Source organism: Notechis scutatus, chromosome 1 (assembly GCF_049901735.1).
Source record: "Notechis scutatus isolate UNSWTSFEM ecotype Mainland chromosome 1, rNotScu1.2, whole genome shotgun sequence".
Classification (NCBI taxonomy): Eukaryota; Metazoa; Chordata; class Lepidosauria; order Squamata; family Elapidae; genus Notechis; species Notechis scutatus.
In genome coordinates, this window is record NC_142009.1 from 191,059,637 (window position 1) to 191,079,730 (window position 20,094).

A 20,094-nucleotide genomic window follows, 5' to 3' on the forward strand; every position below is an offset into this window, starting at 1 on the left:
TACCGCGGGAAAATGCTGACCCCTGATAAACGGTCATCTTCAAGAGATTTAAGCTGAGTCCAGCAGTAGCTGTAACTTTTATTGCAGAGAAACCATTTTAAGAGTCACGGGAGGGAGAAAGTGGTGTATTTAACAAAAACTACGGCAAACTGAAGAGAAACGTCATCACAGAGATTCGGGGAAACCGAGAGCTGCAATCTCCGAGTGCTTGTTCAAGGAGTGAACTTGCTTGCTCCTTGAGCAGACTTTAATCCGCGTGGAAAGGGGCGCTGTGTGCAGGACCTCGAGAGGCTCTTTTCTCGCGACCAGGTTCTTCTGCCCACCTTCGTTTAATGAACGCGATCCTATTAGGCACTGATTATGGCTGGGGGGAAACGTAAAGGAAGCAGGACCAGAAGTTCTTAGGGTTGAAGCAGGGCACTTTTCCAGTCCTTCTTACATAGCAAGCTGTTGCTAAACAGTCAACTAGCAGGCACTTTAGTGTAAGAATCTTTCCGATCGGAAACTTTCTCAGTGCCAAAGGAACAAATGTCATCAATTTCTAATGAAGGTAGAGAAAGCTGCCTATTACACACCTACAGAGCAAGACTTTTTTTTTTTTAGACAAGTTTATTTATTTTTATTTTATTTATTTATTTGATTTGCCAATTGTTTACAAGATAATAAGTATAAATGTATACATAGTTGTGAATACATGAAATGGTTACATATAAGAAAAATAAAAGAATAAGAGAAACAATAGGACAGGGACGGTAGGCACGTTGGTGCGCTTATGCACGCCCCCAAAGTTCCACTGCACTTTGATGCTGTGTGCATAAAACGCACAGGGAAAGCCAAAGAATGTGGCTTTGCAAGACAAGCCTTGATGAGGCGAGCAGGAAATAAAATGCATAATCTTAGGGCAAATGGAAACGCCACCCGTGAAAAATAAACAGTTGCTTAAGGCGTTCGTCTGTGTGATCGCTAGGAGTCAAAAATGACATGATGGCACAGAAGGCGTCAAAAACCCTAGAACAGTAATTATTGCAGGTTCAGTGTTGTTTGATGTTCAGATAAATTTACGAGCATAATCGTATGCAGATGATTCACATTTAAATGGAAGGATTTTGCTAGGGATTGAGACGGATCGAACCGAGCAGAATCGATTCAAACCTGCGAGACCATGCGAGACCTACTCACCCCCTTATGGTATACTGAATGGTCAGAAATGGGATTGGGTCTCCTGCTTGGGCGGGGGGGTTGGACTAGATGAGCTACAATGTCCCTTCCGTTATTCTGTTACTGTACATTTATATGTAACTAAAATTTTATTGCTGGGCATTGCGGGATTTATTTCTTGAAATGTCCGGGGAAATAAAGGATAATCGCATGACATAAACAATCCACAGAAACCGAACTTCTTTAAAACTTTTTTTTCCTCCCAGGTAGACGTGTCCAAATTGAGATCCCATCAGCTTCGGTTCTTTTCTGGTTCCAGGATTTCCAGAGTAATGGACCTGGGAAAAAGGCTCCCTGTGCTCTGTTTTCTGGATAGGAACTGAAGGCACGGAACTTTGTTTCCTTTGTTTGGGGGTTGACTTAAGTTCCTGCACAAAGCGGAAATGCGTGATCGCTGAGAAAAAGGCAGAGAGGTAAAAGCGTTTTCTATGTTTCCAGGAGGTGTAGGTTCGAGGAGATCGTGCGATTATTTGTATAAATAATTTATCTACTTGGATAAACAGACAAAATAGTTAATTTAGTTTTCCTCCTGTAGAAGGATGCTCTGCAAATTTATCCCAGAATTAATGGAAACTCGGGAAAAAAACAATCAGGAAATTATTTGCTTATGTCCATTAAGACACTTGGAGTCTAGAGTTCGACTGGAAAGAGACTTGGTGGATACAATAATCTTTCTCAGCATTAACTTCAGTTCATAAACTCAGAAGTATGAAGTTGTATCTACCTCCTTCCCCCAATTCTTTCCATTCATGTCCATCTGAAGAATGTAAGGTCGTTACTTTAGAACATTTTAAATTTTCCTAAATATTCTATCATATAGTTTTTCCGTTTTTATTTATTTTATTTTTATTTAATGGATTTGTAATCTGTTTTTCTGCAATGTTTAAAGTTAAGCAACACTAAATTTGGAGCATAAAAATTAACAGATTTTTTCCCCTAGTCTGGTTTCACATTTCAAAAATGTTGGTATAAATTTGGTTTAGTCTGTTGTATTAATAATATAGATATTATGGTTTGTGGAGCATAATTAATGGCTTAATGTAATGCAAATCCAGATGATTAGTCTGTTGTAATATGAACCAGTTCATTTGTTGGATACTATTTTTTCATCCAAGGGAGATGGGGGGGTGTTAAGAATTATGAAATATAAATGTTGAGTTTTCTTGTATTTTAAATTGTATGCCTCAGATTTTTAAAAAAACATTTTTATTGAGATACAAAGGGCAGTAAAATAGACTAGGAAATAAGCATTAATATTTGTATGTATGTATCCATTCATTCCCTTTATGTAACTGATTATAAATCTCAGATTTTAAGCATGAAAAAGTTAAAACTTAAAGAACTTGAGAGTTGTTTGCAACAAGTTGATGTCTTTGAGAATCCAAAACTCCTGCTTGAACAATATCCAACACGGCCACATATTGCAGGTAAAATTTTATCTTCTCTCTGTCATGTATTGGTCTACTGTACAAATTCTAACAGCTAATTTTAAATAACATTAAATTATGTGTTCTTTATGTAATAATAATAATAATAATAATAATAATAATAATAATAATAATAATAATAATAATAATAATAATAATAATAATAATTGTTTTACTCCAAGAATTTTAGTTGGGAATTTAATATTCTGCCAAAAGTTTAAGTAATAAAGTCTCCTGTATAACGAATGCTTAATAAGTTTATTTGTTAAGTTCTTAGATTCTCCCCTATAATTTTTCTACCTGTAAAAATCAGTACTCGAGTTAAAAATTATATGTGCTCAGTGGAATAACAGATATTGTTCTCAATATAGATGTTTAGATTTAAGGAGGACCTTTCCTTGGAAGCCTTGGCATTTCACTTATGTGAGCCACTTGAGTTTGTTTTTATTTGCCTTTTAGACATATTGTAGCCATCTGAGTAGGTGTTATATTACATTACTGTTATAAAGTTTGCTGATATGTTAATTTGTTGATGAATAAAATAAAACGTTGCTTGAATGTGGAAATAGAGCAGATTAACTTTATTCATCCCAGTTTGCTTAGTATAGTTTGCATTTGCTCTGAACCTGTTGCCTATATTCTTTATTCTCTAGCATGTATGCTTTATACAATTCATAATACATTTGATGATATTGAAAACAAGATTGTGGCAGATCTTGGGTGTGGTTGTGGCATACTGAGCATTGGAAGTGCCATGTTGGGAGCAGGGTAAGAAATCTCATTTTCTTATTGCTTTTTTAATATTAAACTAAATGAGGAAGGATGAAAACCAAGGGTACTTCAGAACAAAGAATGTGAAAACAAAGAGCCATATCTCTAAATAAGTCCATCTAAATCAGGGGTGTCAAACTCACGTCATGGCGGTGTCACATGATGTATTGGGAGTTTTTTTCCCTTCACTAAAACGGGCATGAGTGGCCAGCGCGTTACGCATCCAGCCCCGTAGGCCGGGAGTTTGACAGCCCTGATCTAAACAGTACTGGTAACTTTAGAAAGTTGGTTGCATGTTTTTAATTCGTCATGAGTAAAGCTAATCACAATCAGATTACTAGGATATCCCTGGGCTGTAAACTAAACTGTGAAGTTTAAAAAAAACATCCTGGAATAAAGCAAAGGTAATGACAAGCCACTACTACATTGCCACCAAGAAAAACTACATGGTTATAACAGTCAAATTGGATTTTTGCCATTCAGTCGAACTACAGGTAGTCCTTGCTTAACAACTGGTTGCTTAGTGACCATTTGAAGTTAAGACAAATCTCACTGAGCTCAACTTAGTTCCAGAGGTCTGACGGCCTGATACAAACAAACATCTGCATCAAATAATCATATTTTGGGTGCTTGACAACTGGATTGCATTGATGGTCATTTGCAACATGCCAGTCTCACAAATGCAATTTTTGGTAGTTTTTGCTGTTTTCTGATACTGGGTTTTGGCAAAAAAAATAAAAATAAAATCCCATTGAAGAAACCAATTAATGGCTGTGACATTTGTTTAACAACTTAGGCTGTGAAATCAGGCACAGGTCCATGCCTGTGCCTGATTTCATACTTCACACTGACATCACGCTTAATGACTTCGATGAATTATGACAGTAATTTTGATAAGTCAGGGACTACCTGTACTGTAAATACAGATTTATTAGACATTTTCACCATAATTAAGAATGCAGTGTAGTTACTCATATTACTTTAAACAGAATGTGCATCTAAAACACGTTGCTAGGTTAAGTTACTCCTTATTTCAAACTTTTATAATATCTGCTACTGAAATAGCATCACATGAAAAATCATTCAAAGATGAAATCACATTGACTAATCATTCAAAATTTATATAACTGACATTTAGAAATCTAATAGTTCATTTCTCCTTTAAGAAAAAAAATCAAAATCACAACTGATCTAGTATTAAAATTAATATTAAACATTGATGTTTAGCAGTAGGTTGTTGACATTTTTAAAGTAATATGTACCGCTGTAATTCTCTTAATTTTATTTTTCCCAGGTTATGTATAGGATTTGATATAGATGCCAATGCACTGGAGGTATTTAATAGGAATGCTGAAGAATTTGACCTCACAAACGTTGACATGATTCAGTGCAATGTATGTTCTTTGCTTGACAAAATGTCCAAAACATTTGATACAATTATTATGAATCCTCCTTTTGGAACTAAGCACAATAAAGGTTAGCCATTTTTTCCTTGAATGGGAGTGAACTAACTGAAAAAGTTATCTAATTTTATTTATTTTTACAGCATTTCCTTACTGCCACAGTGAACCAGTACTTCCTTTTCTCTTAGCTGCCATTGATGTCTTTCACCTCAGGCATAATATAAACATTCTTCATCTCAACCTTAAATTCTTTGTGCTGGATTTGTTACATTCTGTGGTTCATAGTAAGCAAGGTTAATTTATATCTTATAATTTTTTTTTAGACTGTTCTACCAGTTGTCCATAAATTCAATTCCTTTATGTTGCTACTTTTATCTGTCTTAAAACAAGTATAACTTAGAAATAGTTTTCATTTTATAAACATATTTCTACCATTACATATCAGATTTTCTTAAATTACATTACTTGGTAATATACAATTCATGATTTTTCAAATCCTGCAATCGCAAGACATTTATTATATAAGAATATGATTTTACTGGAACTTTCATTGAAAAAATGGAACAGAAGTATGTTTCCCAGTCCAACAAATTTTAGGACTGTGTATTCCATTCTATATTTAAGGCAAAAGGGTTTGTTATTTTAGCACATGCTAGATAATTATTTAACCAATTATGTATTAAGTACATTTATTTGTGAGATAATCAAAAATATCTGACAGAAATCAAACCTTGAACTGATGTTAGAACTTTAATTCAATATAAGAATTAGTTGAAGCAATATATCTAAACAAAGGTGGTTACATAACACAAACAGCTGAATTGTTTAAACTGATTAAACATTAAAACATGCTAATCAGGAATGCTTAAAAATAAATTTCAATTTTCTGTCTGTTGGAAACAGGGGAAGTACTGAATGTTTAATACCGGTAGTGACTTCAAAGTTAACAGCAGCACTAAAAAAAAGTGACTTATCACCGTTTTTCACTTATGACTGTTGCAGCATCCCCTGGTCACATGATCAGAATTTAGACAGTTGGCAACTAACTCATATCTATGACCATTGCAATGTCCTGGGGTCATGTGATCGCCTTTTGAAACTTTCTGTCAAGCAAAATCAATAAGGAAGCCAGATTCACTTAACAACTTAAACTTAATTTAACAAGTGCAGTGATTCACTTAACAACTGTGGCAAGGTCGTAAAATGGGGAAAACTTGCTTCACAACCATCTGGCTTAGCAACATAACTTTTGGGCTCAGTTGTAATCGCAAGATAAGGACTACCTTAGTACTTAAATGAATTAGGCACCTACCAGTGAAATTAAAACATGTATTCTCCAACCTAGGTAATATACAGTGCTAACCATTATCAAGCTTTTCTTAACACTAGCAAAACAACTTTAATTCTGTAGGTGATACTGCTCAAGGCTGCTGAGATATTTAGAAATTCAGGAGAAATAATAACTAAGTGTGTCTGAGTAAAAGAGGCTTAAAACTCTTCATTTTTAATAGGTATGGATATGGCTTTTCTCAAAACAGCTGTGCAAATGTCAAGAATAGCTGTGTATTCCTTGCACAAAACATCAACTCGACAGGTAAGTCTAAAGATTGTGCTGATACCCATCCTTGTATGAAACAGTAAGATTAAAAATTTTGGATGTTCTAGAATCATAAGATGCTGAAATCAGGTATCATGTAATAAATAGTCTAAGACATTTTATTAACACCATATTCCAGATATATTAGAATTAAGCTTTCATAATATCAATCAGTTTGTGCAAAATCTAGTTTAGTTTTCAATGTTAGTATAAAAAAACCCATGAAAATGTATTCAGGGAGATCACCATCATCAGACGATAGATAGATAGATGATAGATAGATAGATAGATAGATAGATAGATAGATAGATAGATAGATAGATAGATAGATAGATAGATATCAAAATCAAGAAAACCTCTAATATCTTGCATTCCTTCCATGCTCAGCATATTCAGAAAAAAGCAGATGAATGGAATATAGGAATGGAAGTTTTAGCAGGTAAGAATAAGTTATTATTAAATTCAGTTTAAAGGCACACAAAGTTCCCATTTAAATATTAAGACTATCTTTATATAGGATACCAAATACCTTTACAGGACCTGTCTTAAATAGCATAAAACATATTTACTTTTAATCATTTTATACTATTGTTTCACAGCAGTTGTTTCCCTTGTGCTTTTTAAAATATGCAGATCCAGAACTATTGTGAAAATAATTTTATAATGGTATCTTAAATATAGGTAGTATCTGCATTATATAAGTTGATCTGATTGAACTGTTGCTACTCAACCAGACACAAGATAGTTTTATGTAATCGTAAGCATATCCAATAACCCAGTATCAGATATTCAAATCATACATGTGTTAACTGTTTCCAGTTAATATATTTCATCACTTCTCAAATGTTTATGATTTTCCATTACAGCTTAAATTCTTTTTAATTCACTTTTAGAATTGAAATATGACCTACCAGCATCATATAAATTCCACAAGAAAAAATCAGTAAGTACTAGGCTACTTTTAATTCAGAGTAAACCTATTAATTTGTTGCTAAATAACTGAGCTGTATGCTAATGATCGTAGACAAAAATGTTTCAATTTGAACTATATACATATAACCTGGTATTGAAAACAAAACTGAAGATCTAAACAAAAGGGAGCAGAAACATATTTAATTTCTAGAGCCATAGGAATCCCTTATCCCTTATCTTCAAAAGAGTGCTGATGCAATCAAATGTGTGGCTCCTAATCTTTCAGTGACAGGTTGACGTGTTATATGACAGACAGGGAAGACTTACGTTTTATCAGAGAAGATATACTAACCTTGTAAAAGGAATGCAAAGAGAGGTGCATAATAACAAATGCTAGGAGAATCGTGCAGATTTCCCTGTTGTAAAATTACTGCCTATCCATATGGGTAGAATTATTAGAATGCAGTAGCATCTTTTATTTGCAAAGGCACCCACCCTTGAAAGAAAATGGCATTACTGGTTTAAGTTAGACTGTACCAAACCAATTCACATAAATAGAATGTAAAATTCTGTGATTGGGGCTGTGCGGGATTTTAGTACATAAAGTAAAAAAAAAAGATGCTTTGGAGTGTGCAGGAACACACATTTAGCACATGTCTAAAACTCCTTAAATCAAATTCACATTTTCTTGGGATCTTGTGCCAAGCAACTGTGTGATCACAGGAAAAACCTACAACTATATTAAGCATTTGCAGACAGGTATAAACTGAGCATCCATATAAATTCCAAATTCATTTCACCTTCAAACTGAAAGGCCTATGCAACCTTTCTGTTTAGCACACACGTTCCATTCTACTTACGTTGTCAAAGTCACTATTAACTGTTTAGCTAAGAACAGTAAACAAGCAAAACAAAATACAGTATTTCTAGAGTCGTCGTCCTCAATAGTACCAGAAAGAGTATCTGCAAGATAGGAAGCATCCTAGATTTCTGTTTTACTTTGCTTTTTGTCTATCATGAGTAGTTGAGAAGAACAAGAATAATATGGATCTAGCTATTTGGTTAAGACAGGTTCACCCCACAAATCCAAGAAGATGGATCACAATTATAATAAACTGCCAAATTAGCACATTTACTCGTGGAGGGTATGCATGTTAGAAATTAAAACTAAATGAGATTTCCAAATGTAGAGAAGCATAGAATTGATGGACATCTTTTGTTCATAATACATTACAATACTATGTTTTTAGGGTCTCCCTGAAATAAAAGTTATGGGCAGGGTGTATTCATGATTGGCTTTACTAGATCAAATTCCCCTGTTCGTTCATCACATAATGTAATCCATTTTGGATTTTGCTATACAACAAGTAGAAGCTACGTTAAGACACCTTTGCCCTAAAACCTAAAGCAATATCTATTTATTGGAGCAGACAGTTTCTGTCATTGTCATACAAAGAAAAGTATTAGATTTTGAGAAAATTCTATTGCAGCACTGAAGACAAGTACAAAATCGGAGTTAGGTGCTTATGGTAACTCTACATAGTTGTTTTATTTATAGATTTTTTTTCTTCCAATAGACGAAAAGGTAGCAATACAATTTGATACATCTGTAACTGAACACAAAGATTCACAAAATTTTAATACACAAGATACTGATACTTATTGGTTATATGGTACTGAATAAAAGTTTTGTACATAACAGATATTAGGATATAGTTCAGTTTCTTCAGCCTTTTCTTTCAGCCTAATTATAGGCTCACTCTCAGATATTTTTTAAAAACTGCATGTTAAATCAGCCACTATTCCAAGAAAGAATCTCAAAAGGTAATTTTCTTCTTTGTCTTACAGGTAGACATCAATGTAGATTTTATCAGATTCTCTTGTGAAAACAAAAAGATGGATGGAGGAATGACTTAAATGTATTGAAACAATAAAAATTAAATTGGTTTTTGAAGTATTACAACTGAATTCCAGCACCATTTTCTGTTTTTAGCTGTTTGGCAGCTGGCTCTTCTTGCTTGTCTTCTTCAAGTGATCTTTTCTTGGGACTTGCTGACCCTGTAAAATTGAGATTTCAGTCATGGTGGGCCACAACAATCACAATCAGACCTACAGTAGTAAGTCAAGTAATATCAAGCTGATTGATATTATATTAAATGATGCCATAGTCATTTAATTTAGTCTCTTCCTCAGAACAGATTATAAAACTGCCTACATTAACAAATTTGAGAGAACCACTTAAGGCAGAGGTCCCCAACCACCGGTCCGAGGACCGGTACCGGTCCGCGGAACAAGTCTTACCGGGCCGCTGGTTGCTGGGTGCCGCCATCTTTTTTTGATAAAAAAGTGCTTCCAGTGAGTTTTTCCGGGTAGAAAGCTCACCGGAAGCACTTTTTCATCAAAAGATGGCGGCGCCAGCGCTTCGTGAGCTTTTCCGGGTAGAAAGCCATTTCTACCCGAAAAAGCTTACAGGAAGCGCTGGCGCCACCATCTTTTTTGATGAAAAAGTGCTTCCGGTGAGGTCACCGGAAGCACTTTTTCGTCAAAAAAAGATGGCGGCGCCCAGTTGATGCCGGTACCGGGCCGCGGAGCCCAGCTGATGCCGGTACCGGGCCGCGGCATAAAAAAGGTTGGGGACCCCTGACTTAAGGAATAGATACACCAATCTCATACTATGCATGGTGAATCTATCCATGGATGTGAAACTCGGCTTTCCATTCTGATTCATCATTTCTGCAAAATGTGTAAACTCCAAAAAGAATGCTGCAGACCTAAAATAATGGTCCTGAATACTACAAACAGTTTTAGCTGGCAAGTTTCCAATAGCCTACACAATTCTGTTTTGGGGAGCAGAGTTACAAATAGCTAACAAAGATTAACACAGAAACTTCGACAATAACTTAATAGCGACTTTTCAGCACACCACCATAGTGCCAGTACATTTTTGTATCTTGTTCCACAAAGATAAAATCACCTGTGATATTTGCATCTTCACCCTCCTCTTCATCTTCACTTTCAAATTTTGTTTTCTTGCCTTGGAATTTCACATTTTTGTCTTGTGTGTCTTGTGCTCCCTTGCCACCTTTACCTTTGCCTTTGCGTCCTGGCGAAAAAGGATATGTACAGAATTAAGATCATCACACTTTTAAGGAATTTATTCTTGGACATCTCTAAGAGGGAAGGCAATCATATAAAATAGCCCTTCTCAATTTGGACAGTAGGTAGAACTACTGTTTCCATAATTCCCAGCCAACATGGCCAGTTAGCTGAATTTAAAGAGTAGTCCCTTATTAGTCTTCTCTTATATCAAAAGGAATGCTCACAGTGCACCATGGAAAGAGGATTTAGTGATTTCTTTTCCAATTATACATGAATAATAAAGGAACACCGATGCTTTCTGTGAACTACAGCTTATTACCGTAGATGATCTGGTATATGGATAACCCAAATTGGTCGCCTCCCATTTGTTCAGGGCATTCCTTCTGTGCATTATCCAAGCATGGAAGCTCTTATCTAGTGTACAATACCTAGTGAATACAATGACTCTTCTAATAACCAGTTCATTTAACTACTGAGATAACTGCTGCTCTGATAGCAATACATTATTAAGAAGGTATTAAACATGTTTTTCTATGTTATGGCAATGTAGACCATGCACTATCTGGCATGGGTTAGAGTTACGGAATTTTTCCTCTAAAGATTTGGGTATTTCTAATTGCTCCAGCTGGTGAAATGCAGGGCTCTATTAGCAAGATACTGGGATTATCAATGAAGAAGTAATTTTAGAATGAACGAAGTCTGCTCCAATGTATATCCTTCTCTAGGCATTCTACCAAACAAAATGGTTTTGAAAACGCTTGACATTTGCTGGTAGAGCTTTTGAAACGTCCTGGAAAGATTAGTCTTTGCACCAGCAAGGCTATTCTGTTAGAAAGAAACTTATGCCTTGATCATTAGTGGCTGGATAATTTTTGAGATCTAATATCATCTGAACAATGTAGAGCTATTAAGATTACCAATATCAGACATTAGTCGATTCAGATTTACTTTATTCTCTAAAAAAAAATGGCTGTGGGGAAGCAGGACTATGGCAATTTAGTGGACATGTTGATGTGAGAGGCTTGTTTTTCCTTTTCTTGAAACCACTAAACAATTCTGAGATTTATGGAAGGGGTTTTATAGGAAAACCCCACTTTCTCGGTGATGTGTGGAAATAGTTGTTTATATTTCAATCAAGTGTGTTTGATTGCTATCATGGATTGGTAACAAGACTTTTCTAGAAGCTACAAAGAGAGAAGTGGTTACAGTCACATTTTAATATAAAAAATCCTGAGGGCTAGATGTAAATAAAAATTGTTCCAACATCTTTGTTGGGTCAACTGAAGAACATGCTCACATCAACAATGTATCTGAAAATGGAAGGAACCTTTAAAAATGAAAATGTACAACTTGAACAAATCCAAACAGATTCACAAACCCAAGTGATGTCTCTGTAATGAAAAAGCTTTTGTAGGTAAAGAATCGACCAATTTTCAATGAATGGAGAATACAATATATGAGAATGCAGATATGGGTCACCAGTGGCAGAATTAGTGGCAAGCCACAAATCCATTTTTTTCCCTGTAGTACCATAAGGAATCAGGTGTGGGCTAGGCTGCTCTTTTTTTAAAAAAATGTGAATTTAACTCTCCTAGTAATCTAGTTTGTGAAAGAAATCCTACAGTTCTTTCCTGCATGAGGATATTACCAAGAATTTGATGTTCTACACTGAAGCTTTCATTCATGCCTATAATATATTGGCAGGAAAAAAAGTCTTAATCCCACTGGAAGTTCCATAGCACTAAAATTTGTTCCATCAAAAGTCTGAAAGAGCATCGATAATGGAGAATGCACTAAATCTTGCAAGACCTTAATTAGAAACAGCTTTAGAGCAATTCAGTAACATCCTGAAAAGGGAGAGGAAAAATTCCAGTTTGCTATCTAAGCCTTTTTTGTGAATGGCTCTAATGCACATCCTTAAAAGTATATCAGAAAAGGTTTAATTGTTAGCAAAAACTGGAGGGCAGACAAGATCAAAGGATAGGCACCACATCTCGATTCAAATTAGCAGGAGCAACTAGATGGGCAGCAAATTAGTTTTATTGTACTTGAATCAAAAGAAAATCCAATGGAAAGCCAAATGGGTCATTGAACACCCAGTTATGGGAAGACATATAAATGACCCCACAAAAAAGGTGCCAGGCTTTGATAATATTAATAACTATTTCAACAATAGTTGAAATGTTAATTTATATTACTACTCCTTGTATGTTATGTCATACCCTAAATAAATAAAAGAAAAACTCAGCTGAAGCAGCTATTTTATGCAAATGCTTAAACTCTATCTAGCAGCTTGGTGTTATTCTTGATAATTCCTATTTAATTAAATAATGCAAGAGACTAATAACCTTCAGTCTAAGGAAAAAGCTTTTTGGAAATATAAAAGTTGTCTCCATATTTTTTTGTTGTTGTTCTCCGGTGGTCCTTTATAAAGATTTTTTTTAAAATTTTCCAATAGGCTAAATCACATAAGTGCAGTATTTTAGTAAAAACCTGGGAAGATTTATTGGTTTGTTTGTATCCTGCCTGTATTATTTTTATAAGTCAAGACTATGAAACCTGGGAAGGTCTTGAGCATAGGTCCTGTTTTTCAGCCAGAGGTTAATTCCTTCAAATAGCTACTCTACAGAACAGGCCCTGTCAGGAAGAATTAAGGCACTAATGTCATTGTATCCCGATTTTGAATGCGATGTTTGGATCTTTACAAATTTGCCCGACAGAATCATTCTTCTTGGCAGTATAAGAAGTACAAAGAAAGAAAAATCTGATAGCCTCTTTTTAAAAGCAAAAGCAAAAGAAGGCTCCGAAAATCATTTTTTAAAAAAGATGTTAGGATAGTTTATTGAGAAAAAGAGGCTTGACAAAGAAAAATTCTATGGGGACAAAAAGACCTTTTAATCATAGTGAAAAAAGATAGAACACCAGAAAAATCTTCCTGGAAAAAAAAATCAAAAAGATAAAATACAGAATTCTCTGTCTTCAAAGGGAGGGAGTAGATGTAATTCAACTTTAGTGTTTACTTAGAGTGCCTGCGTTAGTTTTCCCATTTGGTTACAAAGAGAGATCAAGAAATTCCCATACAATTCTGAACCAGTTTCAGGATTCGAAGTGTGCAAACTTGCCCTGGCATGCATTCCCTCACTTTTCTAAACTCTAATGCAGAGATGGGCAATCTTTTGGCCAGAAAATAGATATACTCTTGAGGGCTAAGTGATGATATCACCAGAAGGCTATTATCTGAAATGTTTATCTGTTTTTAAAGGGAAGAGGTATTTAAAACCAAACGCCAACCAGAGGCTTTTTAATGTCTTGATTTAGCATTTTAAAAAAATTGGCTTGCTGGTCAAGGATTACCTCCTTCCGTGCCACAGAGCCAGGCTACTCAAAAGCAAGGCCTTTGGCTGGGCTACAGAGCATTTCCCCCATTTTTCCCTCAGCCCAATAACAGTTGGTCTTCTAGGACTCTCCTTCCTTTCCTTGCCACCACTGTGGACAGGCAGCTCTTGGGGATTGTCCGGCATGCGTATAAATCTGGCCCTTTCCAGAGCCACTGAAGACAAACCGAGCCTTCTTTCTAACACACAAAGATGGGATCACTAGATTAGAACTCCTCTCAGAAGAGAACAGTCCATTTCAACAATTTTAACTTCCAGGAAAGATTAAATGATAAGTAAATGCCTTAAAGGAACAAATCACCTTTTCCTCTTTTTTTGTTTAACAGCTCCTGTTGGCTCTCCATGATTTTCTTCAGTGCTTCTTTGGCCACATCTCCTTCAAGCACTTCCCACGTGACATCTTTCTCTCGCAATTGTAATTTCCCATTATTTGCTTCTTTGGCTTTATCCAGCGCACCTTTAGCACTGCTCTTGAACAGGATGATACCCTGTATACAGAAATATAATTTGAATCACTGCAGGCACCATCCAGCCATTTTCGTCCTCACAATGGGACATTTGCAATGGACAATTTCCCAGGCAATAGGATAGTTCTGAACCCCTATTTGGCTGCTTCCAACCATCAGCCAGAAAATAGCATCTTCCTAGAGATTTACAGCTTGAAGCAAAAGTGATTGTGAATTAAGCCTTCTATAAGCTTCATGTTACTCAACGGAACTGAATATGTATATAACTCATTTGGGGGACAGATGACTGTCTTAGGATATTCTTTGACAAATGCTGAAAGCAGAAGCTGCAGAAAGCAACATACAATCTGAACATTTCTCCCTTGTCCTTGAGACACTTGCTCCTCTGACTACAAGAAATAATTAAGCATCAAGGAATATACTGGCAGGGAACAAATTGTTGCAGTGAGCAACTTATCTAGGATCTAGAATTTACAAGGCCATCGTTGTTTAGCAAGCAGGAACCTCATTTGTGTACTGTAGTATTACTAGGAATTACTTCCCCAGTGAATAGTTTTTTCCATTAAGATTTTTGCCATTAACACTTTTTTACCAGTAAATTTAAGGCAGATGAACAAGAATAGTAAAATCAGTGCTTCAAATTATGCATATTTAGCCCCCAAAACAGTGTGCCATCTATTTGCTTAACATTTTATCATTTAGAAATATCAGAGTAACCCTTCTGACCTCTTTTGCACCCCTGACAAAGTCTATCCACTTGATTTCACCATGATTTGAAAAAACAGCATGGAGGTCTTCTCGACAAGTATGATCTTCCAAGTCACCAAAAAACTTCAGCAGGCATCCCTGTTTCTCTGCCAGATATTTCTTTTGAATACAAAAAGAGGAAAGAATGTGTAAGATACTTTATGTCCTACATGATTTACTGGACTTGAGTAAAAAGAGTGCCCTCAGACCTTTCTAGTTTAATAAATAAAGATGTATCCAATAAAAGTATACCCCGAGGAACCATCTTGTCCCAGTCACACTGACTTGTCCCACCCGGTCAGGCAGCGAGTGTTGTTACAGACCCCTTTTGTTAAAAGAATGCCGATTGATGGGATCTAGGCAAAAAAGCCTTCTCGGTGGTTGTTCTCATCCTATAGAATATCTTGCCCTCGGAAGTAAAGTTGGCTCCCACTATTTCAGCTGTCTGGAAGAACGTGAAAACCCGGCTTTGCCAAATGGCATGAGGATCGAAGAGAGGCACACAACCCTGGGGTTGGCTGGTGGCTTGAGGCTGCTCTCGCTGTTTTTAAATTGTCTTTTTTAATTTTGCTCTTATTTTTCAGATCTTTTAAAAAAAAATTAAACTGTATTTCCTTTACATGGTTTTATCGTATCTATAAACTGCCTGTTTGGATAGTGAGATGAGTGGTATCTAAATTTGATACAAGGTTCTCTACCAAGTGAGATGAATCCTAGGGAACCTACTGTCCTACCTACTGGGAAAGTGGTCTGGAGGTGTGTAGAAGTAAGTATATTCTCAAAGAGCTGGTTCATTTCTCCAGATATTCCACATTCCAAATCCCATAGAAGATAGTAGGAACAACCCTGGTTTGTTTTACAGTGTTTTTATGGATATTCACACTGCCCATTTTTATGAATATTCACATTGCATATTCAACATAGCTACTTTCTCTAGGTGAGGCGCTTCATCCTTGCTTGATAATGAAAACAAAATACTGTATGCAGTAGATCCATTGAAATAACACTGGATTCATCCCATGAAGATTTAGCTAGCAGTAGCACTTAGACTGATGTACCGCTTCAGTGCTTTACAGCCTTAAGCGGTTTACAGCGTCAGCATATTGCTCCCAACAATCTGGCTCCTCATTTTACCGGCCTTGGAAAGATGGAAGGGAAGGCTTGAACCTGGTGAAATTCGAACTGCCAACTTGTAGGCAGCTGACAGTCAACAGAAGTAGCTTGCAGTGCTGCATTCTAACCACTGTGCCACCATGGCTCATTTAATAGTTATATGAAACATTCCTCTGTCTGAAGGTTTGGTTCTTAACCTTGGATCTCCCAACTGTTAGAATAGAATCCCAATGATCATCTTTGATAATACGAATTGAAGACCCACAACATTTGAAGACAATCTTGGGAACCATTGCTCTAAAAGACTGGAAAAAATATTTTACATCATCATCTTATATTCTAAGATTTTGGCAGTGTGGGAGCAGAACTGGTGGTTTTGTTTAGCATAAGGTATGGCTATTACTCAAAGGCGCAATAAGGTACAAATGAAAATGAACATGTTTTGCAGTTCAGTAGTTCTTGGGAAATAAGAGTTTTCTGCATTAAGTCTCTTTCAAATTTGAAGAAGTAAATGGTTGTCTTCAGCCTTCAGAAACCTGGCATTTTTCAGATAAATTATAGCAAACGTTCATTAGTGTTTTATGCAACATACTTGTTATACAGAATGGACAATGTAGCTCAACTGTTTCTGGGTGCTCATTGGGGAAAGACAGTCTTATTCATATACCTACATACATTCTATGAGCCTTTGCAAGAGATTTGGTTGCCTTTGTCAGGACAGCCTTTTCCACAGAATGGGTGAGCCACAAACACGGGCCTTCTTTCATATACTTAGATACATCATAAGCCCAGTAAAAAGCTTTTATAGGCCTATTTCTAAAAGAAAATATTTGTCATGGTTCACATCTATCAAGGAGGTTCACTTTGTTGGAGAATTGCACTGGGTACCTCCTCCAGGGTACACGTTTTAGAACTGAGCCTGGTATCAGTAAGGAGTAAACACATAACCATTAAAGGCTGTTGATTTGAAGTATCCAGCTGATTTTTTTCCATTTGCCTTAGTTTCAGGAAATCAGATCGAGGTTAGTCTAAGCAATTTCCTCTTTATTTTACCACTGAAGCATGGAAAAATGTAGCCACCACCAGAATGGACTATATAGTCAGTGAAATCAAAGGGAATGTACCATTTCTGCTTCTTCTGCATGTTTCTGTTTCTCTTCCTTCTCCCTGTTATAAAAAGAAGGAAAAGTCAGATAACAAAACTCCGGCACAAAAGCTTGAGAGTTCGTTTCACAGTTGACATTGCAACTTACAGTTTAGCCTTTGCTTTTGCTTCCAGTTTATTCCTTTTCTTCTCGTCATTCTTTTTGGCAAAATAATCTTCCCTGCATAGAAAATAATCCAGTTAGGCATATGCATTTGGGGTTACTACTGAAAAGTACTAAAGTACTATCAAAACTTCAGGCCACAATTTGAAAACGTTAATCAGCATTAATACTCAATCTTAGCTTAGCTGATAACCAGTGCCAATTGCTACTGAAGTCTGACTTTAACCTGCAAATCAAATAAGAAAGTCCCCAATAAATCCCAAAGGTGCTTTTTCAAGAGGCAACTGGACTTTCTGGTTTTTCTTTGAAGACTTTCGCTTCTCATCCAAGAAGCTTCTTCAGCTGAGCTCCTTGGATGAGAAGCGAAACGTCGTCAAAGAAAAACCAGAAAGTCCAGTTGCCTCTTGAAAAAAAGCATCTTTGGGACAACCAGGACCTGGATGACTGAGAATCTCCCTAGACATTTAACTCAATAAATCCTTGTTCAGTAAAAGATTCTGACCCGGAGGAACTTGTTCATTCAAGACCCCCCCACCCCCACATGCCGTGAATCTACTATAAAGATTAAAAAATAGAAAAATAATATCTGAAATGAAACTGGAGAGATTATATGACCTCAAATAATTCAAAGCCTCTCAGTTTAGATCTTCTCCTTTTAAGATAATTCAAGTTAGAGATAAGGAGGTCCAAAAGAAAGAAAGGTTGAGGAAAAAAATAGATATCCCCATCCATGTCTATTTACAGATTCTTCAAGAGAAAAGAATCGTCAAAAGAAGAAAAGTTGGCCAACCCCACTGTATAAACTGATGGACTCTGTTTACTAGCATACTCTCGTGTAATATAGCAACATACATTTTTATGTATACTTGGTGGAAAGAAAGGAGGTTCAGAGACAAAATATGTTCTTTAAGCTTTGCAGTATGGCACCCATTGCACCCCCTAAATCCTCTTCCCCAAAATCAAGATCCTCCTCTTTATATCGTCAGGTCAAAACTATTTCCTTCTTTAAAACTTTGTCTAAATGCAAATTCTTGGAACTTGGGCCAAGTATATTCATTTTTCTCTTCCACCTGATTTTCTATTTTTTTAAAGGGGGGGGGGTCTACAATGTTGTTCTTATAAGCATGGCCCCCACTCTAATACTCTTCTGGAAGGCGCTAAAGACATGGTTCTGCCAGCGGGCCTGGGGAACTCAGAGCAGGATGGAGCCCATTAAATGGCTTGAATAAATAGGTGCTGTCACCAGGATAGAGATGGGGGCTATTATTTTATTAATTTAATATCTTTTATTGTTTTATTATTTTCTTTTTTTTATTTTTATATGATGCTTTTATATTTGTGTAAGCCTCCTTGAGTTGCCATGGGCAAGTAAGGTGGCAACACATATTTTCTAAAATACATAAACAAAATAAATAAGCAGAAAATGCTTGTAACGCCATAGAATCAATGTCCCCGAGTCTTCTTCTAATGCAAGGAAAAAACTCTAATCGTGGGAAGAAAAAATGTGTAAATCCCATGCAATAACACTGTAAAATAAGAAAAATAGCATGATTTTAAAAACACGTCTTGAAGACAAAAAGTAGGCCACCCATCCAAAGACCTGCATGAAGCTCATGTCAAAATCCAAATGCAGAACTGAAACAATACTTACTTAAAGAGCACAATCAGCTCTGTGTCCTTGTATCTTTGGTCTGGCGTCCCAACAAATTCCTTGGCAGATTCAACAGTGTCAAATACAGCAAAGATGGATCCCTGGATTAAGGAAAAGTAGAATGGAATCTCATCTTGGGATCCGATACAGCCTTAGGAAATTTAGAGTTAACAGATTTTGGTTTGAAGGTTCTTACCTTAAATGTTTTCTGAAGTGTTCTTCTCATCTGAACGCTTTCTACTTTGCCTTTATGATCCAGCCATCCTATGATATCATCTAAAGTTGCATCTAACGGAAAACCTTTCTGAAAAATAAAAGTTTAAATAATTCTCATATTCAAGTCCAGTATTGTACAGACCTGTGCAGTGCAAGAAAAAAAATAGTTCCATTATTATAGGGAAGCAAGTAAGTGCTTTTAATGAGGTTTGTTCCTCCATAATCAATTACTGAGTTGGTGTGTAAATAATTAACACAGAGCAGAAACCATACAACTTACAGCAAAGGCTTCAGATTTAAATAAAACTCACAGCTTAGAAAAATAATACTTTCAACAACAATAGTAAATACTGTATACTGAAGACCAAGAGAGGTCTGCTTGGTAGGGAAAATGGAGGGGCTGCAAGTTAGACCAAAAACCTATTGTACATACCTTACTAGAACAGGGATCCCCAACCCCAGGTAGGTGGATTAGCACCAGGCCGTGGCATGTCAGAAACCGCTCCGCGCAAAGAAGCGAAGCCCTATCCGCTCAATGCAGGCAGCAAGTAAAACTACACCCTCACCAGTTCACAGAAAAACCTCTGTCCGCCGAATGGGTCCCTGGTACCCAAAAGGTTGGGGGCCGCTGTACTAGAAGGTGCAACTTTCTTAAAGATGGGGAAATGGGCTGAAAAACTTTAAGTCACGCAAACGATGGAAAAGGGTACTATGGCACCTATGTCACGTGAAAATGATTATTTGTAATAACATGCTTCTTGCCACTTTCTTAAGAGGGGGATGAGAGTTGGTTATGGTAAGAGAAACATA

The 20,094-nt window shown here is 36.3% G+C and overlaps 2 protein-coding genes across 7 annotated transcripts in view; one reads left to right on the forward strand and one right to left on the reverse strand.

Moving 5' to 3' along the window:
- On the forward strand, nt 1-9,296 carry METTL5 (methyltransferase 5, N6-adenosine). Of its 3 annotated transcripts, XM_087949756.1 has the most exons (9): nt 1-309; nt 1,425-1,631; nt 2,528-2,645; nt 3,299-3,413; nt 4,711-4,892; nt 6,331-6,413; nt 6,804-6,855; nt 7,310-7,359; nt 9,177-9,296. In XM_087949756.1, exons 3-9 carry the CDS (start codon nt 2,537-2,539, stop codon nt 9,243-9,245), a joined length of 660 nt encoding a protein of 219 aa, XP_087805882.1. In that variant the 5' UTR covers nt 1-309; nt 1,425-1,631; nt 2,528-2,536; the 3' UTR covers nt 9,246-9,296. The 3 variants fall into 3 exon arrangements, with proteins under 3 accessions (XP_087805882.1, XP_026540847.1, XP_026540849.1); XM_026685062.2 differs by lacking the exon at nt 1-309 and having other exon boundaries at nt 1,287-1,984; XM_026685064.2 differs by lacking the exon at nt 1-309 and having other exon boundaries at nt 1,287-1,631.
- SSB (small RNA binding exonuclease protection factor La) overlaps nt 8,845-20,094 on the reverse strand; it is a 22,824-nt gene continuing 11,574 nt past the window's right edge. For all 4 annotated transcript variants that reach the window (XM_087949754.1, XM_087949752.1, XM_026685059.2 and 1 more), the window contains exons 5-12: nt 19,265-19,372; nt 19,069-19,169; nt 17,403-17,474; nt 17,274-17,316; nt 15,016-15,156; nt 14,124-14,310; nt 10,303-10,431; nt 8,845-9,386 (exon numbers count right to left, since the gene is read on the reverse strand). In XM_087949754.1, the coding sequence (XP_087805880.1) occupies nt 9,286-9,386; nt 10,303-10,431; nt 14,124-14,310; nt 15,016-15,156; nt 17,274-17,316; nt 17,403-17,474; nt 19,069-19,169; nt 19,265-19,372 (882 nt within the window). In that variant the 3' untranslated portion in view covers nt 8,845-9,285. The remainder of the gene's footprint in view (nt 9,387-10,302; nt 10,432-14,123; nt 14,311-15,015; nt 15,157-17,273; nt 17,317-17,402; nt 17,475-19,068; nt 19,170-19,264; nt 19,373-20,094) is intronic.